Below are 9071 nucleotides of genomic sequence, written 5' to 3'. Positions count from 1 at the left end.
TCATATGATGGAGGATATTCTTGGAAAGATAAATGGGTTGGATAAGTAAATCTAATAATTGAAATTAAAATGTAGGGTGTAATGAACAAGTAGGGTGAACAAAGAAAATTATAGGGTGGCAATAGCCTCACCCTAAATAAAATTGTGAGGAATTGTAGTGCTTTATGTTTTAAAATCTTTTAGTACATGTTACTTGTCTATGGATTTTCACACATTTCTATATATCTTGTTTTCGAGGCATGTTAGTTCAGGGTGATCTAAACATGAAGTTATGGCCAGAGCGACATGTCTTAAATTTCTCTCACTTAAGGGATAACAGAAATGATTCATTTCAAAACAAACCATGATGATTTTCTCATTAAAATGCGATAATTTCTTAAATAAATCTAGGTTATTCCATAAAGCACGTAGAGATCATCATACCATCAAGAACATTACTGAAATGTGTTGTACATTATAGTTCATCAAGGGATAATAGCAATAGTTCAGTTCTATTAACTTTTACTCCTCATGCGCATCAATACAACCCATATCAATATAATGAGTTGATGTATCTAACTAGCTCCTCGTAACCGTTAATAGAAATGCAGTAATGGAACATAAAACGTTGACCTTCTATCAAAGTCCTAGGCTTTGCCCCACCATAACCAATGGATAATCAAGCTAGCTGAGGAATGCACTTCTATGGAAAAATGTTTCGGATGTCTTCTAATGAATTTCACTCATAAGCCTTCCATATTATTTTTAGAAATACACTTGTCACAAATCCCACGCGATGCTGTAGGTTGTTTTCTATCTCAATTTTATGTGTAACAGAGTAGCAATTACAATTCAAGATATGTTGGCTTACTTTCATGCTGAATATATATGTAATATAACTGAAGCTGTTATTATTTACAGATTATCAAACTGTTATTATTTAAAGATTACCAAAGCTGGTGTTCTAACCAGACTCGTGTATTTGCATGTTTCAATATATGACAAATATTGCAAATTTGATACTAAACTTGGCCAGCTTAATGTGAAACTCAAACACAATAATTTAGAACAGCATACATATTGAATAGGCAGCTTAATGTTCATAGCTCATCTGGACGTTCACCAACAACATCCAAAGTATAGACTTTCATGCAAATGCAAATCATGATTGTTGGATGGGTGTGATTTTTGAAGGTAAAGTATGGCTATTCAGAGTGGCATCGAAGTAAAATCAAAGTAAGAAACTAAATTACAGCTATGCAATGTGGCAAGTGACATTATGAGAACAGTCACATTTGATGAAGGGGTTGTAATTGCCATTATCCTGCAAAAGAAAAAAAAATTGAGACTTCATTACCAACCAACAGAAAGAAAGCAATGGAAAGATCATCACTAGAGTTTTTTGGACAACAGAAAATCTAATTAGCCTGAAGTTAATTAGATGGATCATACATTAATCCATCTCCTCTCATCCCCAAACCCATCAAAACTTAAACTGACAGCATATAGTATATTTAGAAAGGGGCAACATAAATCTCCAATTCAGGAGCATAGTTACTTAATGAGGCCATACATAACTACATATGATATTATGATTAATTAGCCTACCAGACCCAAATATCTACATTTCTCCTAAGTTTATTCGTGGCTTCTGCTTTGATGCTTGATTTACAAAACATGTAGATGTTCATGCAGATATCTTGTGCTGAAACAAAGGACTAAATTGATAACATACTTTCTGTGTTGTCATGGGATTGCATATCTTTAGGAACTTATCTGTTCGGATATGTCATGGCTTATGACTATATATGGAATGTAGGGAATGCTTGGATTTTTTGTAATTCACACAGGTTTCCTTAACAAAAACAAAATACTCAAAAATTGAATAGTGTTTGGACGTTTGTTATGTGAGAGGCCAGAGAGGTCTTTTAGAACAAATTTATTGAAGTGACACTAAAATGAAGCAATCTTTTAAGAAATGAAGGAATGCAAAGGCACGACCACCATATAAAGGGTATATTGAGGGGATCAAACCCAACACCATATGAAGATGTAGATGGTCCATACATTCCCAGCCATTTCTCTCCATAACATGTTAATATGATATAAACAAAGGGAGGACCATCTCTTCTGGACCATGTTATAAGCATTTATCCTCCCATGAGCATTCATCCTAGATTAGACATGCAACTTAAGAGAAGGGTGGTACATTAGGTGCCTTGAGTAGGATCAGGCGAAAACAGCTGTCCAACTTCCAGATTTTTCTATCTCGACCATTTAAATCTCTAGCAGAAGATTCAGGACCCAAAGTTTCAGTCTAAAGGATAAAAAGAAGGATTACATTCAATCTTGTACCAGGATAGTTAGTTTTCTCATTTCTTATGGAAATTGGAGTCTTCAGGTGCTTCTCTTGCAAATCCTATTCAAAATAATCAATGCCACTCTTATTCAAAAAAAATCAATGCCACTCTTCTCTCTCTTTTTGGCACCCTCTTGTGCAATCTGGAAAGCTAAATTACCTCTTTCGACGGGTTTTATCTTGGATGAATACTGGAAAGTCCACATTGTTGAATCCAATTGCACCCGGTTAGTAAAATTATAGCTGTATATTCTTTCTGTTAATAGGAATCAATAGCTGCAACCACTTACTCTTGCTGGACCCAAGTTCTTCCCCTAACCAAAACCAACTCAGTCACCCAATTAGAATTCCAAAGATCTATGACGCTGAAGATTGAATAGGAGTCTAATGATGCTGGAGATGGAATACAAATGCGACGCACAGGAAAATGTGATGAGAGGCCGACTGTAGAAGAGAGAAAAAGATAAGATGGACACACAAGTGAATAAAAAATATCTCAAAGGAGGGCAGAAGGGTCTTTTCCGGAGGAGGCACTATTCATTCCTTTTGTCTGTTGCGGAATGTACAGTAAAAAAGCATTGAGAATGTGACAACATGAGTTGGTCGGTGAGATGCGATCGGTTAGTTTATCTGGAATAATCAGTCCTGTAAGTAAACAACTATCCCACATTGTTCTCAATTTACACTAAGAGCAACTCCACCTGTAGTCAAGAAATGTCAAGGTTGAAAAGTTAAGGGGGCGACTAGTCAAGAAACTATTCACTGCCACTGGACATAAGTTTCCACCCGTTCTGTTTCTTGACTAGTCAGATTTACTGCTCATTGAAAAAAAATTAATTGGAAAATTGAAATAGATTTGATGTAAATAGATGGTAATAATGGAGATTTATGGATAATTAATGTCAGAATTGTGATTACTATAGCTTTTCGGAAAGAGAACGACGCTAGGAAGAGAACTCGTCGCTTTGCCACAATGTGTAGGTTTTTTGGGCTTTCGGGATCGTTTTGGGCCTCAAAACTGCAATTTACTATTTTTTATAATATTTTCGGTGGACAAATTATGAGCCACGTACAGTTACTGACAATATTTCTTGAAATGAGTGAAACCACCACCAACAATTATTTTGAAATGCTTGAAACAACCATCGACATCTTTGAACGGACCAGATCATTTGCATATTATTCAATCTAACGGTTATTGTTGATGTAATCTTAGCTAAGATTTCGGATCAGATTACGTCGAACCAGGAGTGGACACGTATCCTTATCATCTGATCACGTTTTATGTGAAAATTGTAAATAAATAGAGCAAGAGGCAGCACACCATTCACACACAATCTGATATTGGCAAATCTCATTCTTTTTCATATCTCCAGATCCAACACATTTCCTCTCCTTCCCTCATTTCAATGAAGAGATTGTAGGCTAAGTATCGACAATCTCGAGATGAAGATCATGAAGAGATGTGTACCACTAATGCTCTTGTGGTAGCAGCAGTCTCTGAAGCTGAAGTTTCCTCTCAAACACAACGAGGGGGTTCTCGACCGGGGCGTGCGCTGAATGAGGAGCGAAAAAGAATGAGAGTTTATTTGTACCCATGATGAGCATATTATCGACATACAAACATATAATCACACACGAATGATTTTGATAGTTTTTCACTTACACACATTTGTCACATTCATTTATTTTGAATCCATGTGACAAAAGTGTGTGATCAAATTTTTCGTGCCATTGTTTGGGTGCTTGTTTTAACCCATATAAAGACTTCACAAGTTTACAAACTTTGTGCTCTTGACCTTTAACCACAAATCCTTCCGGTTGTTCCATATACACTTCTTCCTCTAGTTCACCATTTAAAAATGCAGTTTTTACATCCATTTGGTGTATTTCCAAATTAAATACAGACGCTATTGCAATTAGCATTCTTATGGATGTAATTCGAGAAACAGGTGCATATGTATCAAAGAAATATATCCCTTCACTACTACAAAAAGTTCATCAGACAACGGTGGATTTCTGTTGTCTGATGAAGATGTCCACCATTGTCTAAGTCAGTGTTGTGTGATTGAAAAATCACACAACGGTAATTCCACCGTTGTCTGATAGTAGTTGGCTCAACAAAATAGCTATTTTTCTGTTGTGTGAATTCTGCGCAGCAGGTGATTGCCATGGCATGCGCAGGGATGTGTCGAGCCAATCAGACAACAGAAGATAATTTCTGCTGTCGTCTAAGATTCATAACACACAACAGCTATAATTCTTTCTTTGTTGTGTGAGATTCATACGACACAATAGTTATGACTCATCCTTTGTTGTTTGAAATCCATCACACACAACAACTATAATTTTCTTCTTGTTGTCTGAGACTCAATACACACAACAACAATTGTCTGAGATTCATAACACACAACAGGTATAACTCATTCTTTCTTGTCTGGTATTAATAACAGACAACAGATATAACTCATTCTTTGTTGTCTGAGGTAAATAACACACAACTGAAATGAAATTATCTCCCTTGTCTGTTGATTCACTCAGACAACAGAGATGATTTTATTTTTGTTGTGTTATGAATTTCATACAACAGAATTTTGTTTTCTTTTGTTGTTGGTTGTTAATTCACACAACAAATTCTTTGTATCAAACATTGTGTGAGAAATATAAGGTTTGTTGTCTGAGAATGGTTCTCACAACATTGTTTTTGAGCTGCTGTTTGTTCATTATGTAATTCATACCTGGAATATCTACCCAAAAATAATACTCCATATTACCATATAAAACCACACTCTAATCCATATCATTCAAGTAGCATTTTTCAAACATCCAAACATTCAAGTTACTAGATAATACATCAAACAAGAACGCATTCCTAGCTGCTACCTACACTTGAATCAAAAGCATCCCTAGCTATTCCTAGCTGCTAGCTAGACCCATGAATCAAACTTGGTAGCTCACATGTTGAAAGGAGGTAATCCATAGTACTTGCTTCTCGAGCTCTAAAATCCCACTCCAACTCATTTATGTTGCTTCTTGAGCTTTGGATGGGCATCCTTGATTATGGTTCTAAAGTCTTCCTTCCCAGTCTTCACTGTCATATATCGGCATAGTCCTTGTGTTATATGAAAAAGGACTAGGAATAACCCTGCAAGTTGGACAATCAAATGGGGTAGCAAATCAGTATGTGCTATAAAAAAAGAACCAATCAATGAGAACACAAAGATAGAGGATGAAAAGAAGAATCGAAGAGAACACAAAGAACCAATAAATAAATAGAGGTAATTTTGGTGGGGGGCAGGGGGCAGACTAATCTTCTTCCATAACAGACCAATCTTCTTGAACATGTCTTTGGCGAGTCATTGTCCAAGTCTTCTGAATAAGGTGAACTCAAGGGATTGTTGTGGCTGTCAAGAGAACTTGTGCAACTTTGGAGTATGACAACAGAGCATGCAATTGCATCTGATTAACAAAGAAGTAAACTGGGCACTACAAGCATAAATCACAATATAAAGTAGCCCCCCTTTTCACTCAATATCGAAAAAGAGAAAATGTACAATACCAAGTGATCAATGTATTCAAACAATGAAAGTACTGAGTTTAACAAAATCACCAAATGAATTTGCTTTAAGAGGAACATAACCCCAATAGCTTAAAAGCATTTTTTCCCCTACTTGAACCTTATTAGGTGGCTTTTGCAGTATCATGGGCCTCAGCAACTTGCTCCAATTGATCTCCCCCTTGCTTATCTTTCATGTTTGCTGTCAAAGACTTTCTTCTATCAATTCTGATATATATAATCAAGAATAAAGAGTGAAAGCAAAGGGTAAGACTCTTAAATATATTGGTCAAAAGCAACTGGAAAAAGAAAATGTAAAATGATAACTGGAGATTTCAAACAAGCATGAGCAATAGAATTCAAGTAAAGTAAAATTATACATGTGGCTAGATATTCTGGGGCTGCATATCTATATGTGTCCGTCACCCTAGTAGAGACGTGGCTTTTATCACCTGTTGGCCCATCCTTGGCCAAGCCAAAATCTGACAGCTTTGCATTGTTCTGGATGATACAAAAGGAATTCTTAGAATAGCTAACATGGAAGTCATGATTTTATCAGTACTTGCAAACTACACAAACAATAAACTCATCAGCAACCAAAAATTAAAAGCTAATATCAAGCCTGCAATTATTTCCATGTACTTGTATTTTTATACAAAAGTGCCAAGGTACGTGAAAAGCAAATTTATATGGCTAAAATTAGAACCAAAAAAGATATACCGACATTAGTCACAGTGCACCATAACATTCTAAAACCAAAATCAATATTGACAATAAACATGTGATTCATGGTCTGCAATATTGACAATTCTTATATGTGCATCACAGAGATATGAAGTATGGTAATATGAGAATAAATTAGATGCTTGGATCCAGCAGATTTCATAGGTTGCAGCAACCACAACATATTTCATTTTTAGTCACAGCAATAGTTATGTTCAGCATGCTTTCACTTGTAAGCAAATATGATATTACTATAGTAGCATAAGTTTCTTATATGCAAATTCTGGAAATAGTATTACAAGAGATTGATCAGATAATAAAAGATTGCATGTAAAGGTACCTCCTTCAACATTGCCAGGATTGAATTCAAATTGGTCCCTCTTGCCAAGGCACGAGTGGCTACAGTCTACAAAATACCACATGAGGTTAAAAGAACAGGAACCTATTGAACATCAATTGTCAAAGAGAATATACAGAATGACAAGATCCAAGACTATCAACCTGTATAACTAGCCCAGCTACTAATGGATCAGAGTATGGCACGCCTAATTCAATTATGTTCGATCCACAAGAATCTAGGACCTTCAATGCTTCTGCGGTGACTGATAGATCAGGATCACCGGCAGTAGTGTAAGGGATTAATGCAACCTGCATAAAAACACATCTTCATCAAAACAACATATTCTCATAAATAAACACTCCCATCTAAAATCAACCACAATTCCTGATCCTCAAATAAAATTCATCTGAAAAACTTAAATACCTTGATACTTAACTGATCTAAAGAGGGCACAACAAATAAAAACTTTGCTCAACACCATTCAAATCATATCTTCTGACCAATTAATCTAATGAACTGCTACAATTTTGAACCCTTGATTTAACCATTACTTACTTCTACTAAAGTCACAGTCATACAAAGTGTGGATTCTAATCAATCAACATTCTATTCCCCAAACCCAATTTGGCAATGAAGCTTGAGCAGAAAAATATCAAAAAAATATTTGCATTTGCCTAGTGATTGAGGCCAAATGCAAGCCTTGCATTTGAAGGGTCTGCAAATTTCTAAGCAGGGCTTCAAGTGAAAGCACATGAAAATAGTCCTGGCACGCCAATTAGAATTTCATACCTTGCCTTGCTCCTTCAGTTTGATGAAAGTTTTGGAGAGGCCGACGCTGGTGTTGGTGGTGGTCAGAGAAGCCATTGGAGTAAATTTCTTGAATGAAAGGGTGGACTTTTGAGCCGGAGAACGGAAAAGCAATGGGCTTTGAGGCTTCTTCAGCTGAAGAAAACCAATTGCAGATTTAAGAGAAGAAGCCATTTAGTTAAGTCCTTGAATATAAAACAATGCGAAGGCTTTGTACGTAGGGTTTTCGCTCAAACTGAACGAGCAAGGCAAGGTATGAAATTCTAATTGGTGTGCCAGCAAGGCAGCAAGAACAATTTGAACAATCATTCATTCAATCAAGAGTAAAGCAGCAACTTACCCGAGCTTGAAGATTTCTGAATCGAACCAAGACTCCAAGAGCAAGACCAGTTGACCACGAGCCCGATACTCCAACTGAAAACCCAGAAATTAATGAAAGAGTGAGACACAGATCGATTGTAAACCCAGAACAGATCGATTGAAAACATTAAACCCAGAAATTCAACTTACCAATTTCGGGTTCGTAAAACTTCAGCCTAAAATACCAAACCCGAAGCACTGAATGACAAGGCATTCATCACACACCACTTAAGACCTAAGAAAATTTCAACACCCAAAGCAGGACCAAAATGGTAAAAGGAAAAGGAACGTGAAAAGAAACTGTCGATTGAGGTTAGAGACCTCAGTGCGATCCATGTCGATGACTTCGATTTCGCGGAAGCCAGACAAAGCCAAGTCCTTGAGCAATTCACAGCCCAACCCACCAGCGCCTACCACCAGAACTCTGACGTACTGAGAGAGCTCGCATAGCTTGATGGCTGAAATGACGAAGGCCATGGTTGCAGATCCAGAGACTGAGAGAGCTTTCACGAGAGAGAAAGAGAGGATGGTGAGAAAGATCCAAATCGGTTTGTGAAAGAGGATTTAGGGATTTAGATAGTTGAAATTAAGTGAGGAATTGGAAACTGGGGAGAGAGGGCTAAGAGAGGTTTCACGAGACAGAGAGTGTTCGAGGAGGACTGAGAGATTCACAAGAGAGATCGAGGTTTCACGAGAGAGAGAGGCATTTTGGGGAGGCTATTCAAGAGAGAGGGTAGAGAGGCTTTGTATGTCATGTGCTAAACCCTTCTTATTTTTTTTCTTTGGTATGTGGCAGAAAATTATCAAAGTTACTCATACAACAGAAACCACACTAACTGTAGTGTGAGTGCACTAAATAAAATCAAAATGTGGAAACATGGAGGGAAATTTGCCGCCTACAACATTTTGGCTCAAAATGTTGCCGCCTATGTTCCTACCTCACACAA

The 9071-nt window shown here is 36.9% G+C and overlaps 1 protein-coding gene across 1 annotated transcript; it reads right to left on the bottom strand.

Moving 5' to 3' along the window:
- Positions 1-5355: 5355 nt before the first annotated feature.
- Positions 5356-7939, bottom strand: LOC112194520 (tryptophan synthase alpha chain, chloroplastic). The gene is made up of 5 exons (XM_024334748.1): positions 7747-7939; positions 7119-7265; positions 6958-7023; positions 6275-6395; positions 5356-5525 (listed from the first exon to the last, which is right to left on the bottom strand). The coding sequence occupies exons 1-5, from the start codon at positions 7936-7938 to the stop codon at positions 5356-5358; spliced, it is 696 nt and encodes a 231-aa protein (XP_024190516.1). The 5' UTR covers position 7939.
- Between the last annotated feature and the right edge of the window lie 1132 nt (positions 7940-9071).

The sequence above is a fragment of the Rosa chinensis genome, chromosome 3 (assembly GCF_002994745.2).
Source record: "Rosa chinensis cultivar Old Blush chromosome 3, RchiOBHm-V2, whole genome shotgun sequence".
In the NCBI taxonomy this organism is placed as follows: domain Eukaryota; kingdom Viridiplantae; phylum Streptophyta; class Magnoliopsida; order Rosales; family Rosaceae; genus Rosa; species Rosa chinensis.
The sequence above is the reverse complement of the archived record's forward strand: the minus strand, read 5'-3'. Positions and strand labels throughout refer to the sequence as shown.

Bases quoted from the DNA above. Each gene is read 5' to 3' on its own strand.
- LOC112194520 (XM_024334748.1), bottom strand. From the start codon at position 7,938: ATGGCTTCTTCTCTTAAATCTGCAATTGGTTTTCTTCAGCTGAAGAAG. The intron at 7,266-7,746 runs GTATGAAATTCT...GTTTTTATGCAG, and splicing joins AACTGAAGGAGCAAGGCAAG to GTTGCATTAATCCCTTACAC. The intron at 6,396-6,957 runs GTACCTTTACAT...TGTATCATCCAG, and splicing joins TCCTGGCAATGTTGAAGGAG to AACAATGCAAAGCTGTCAGA.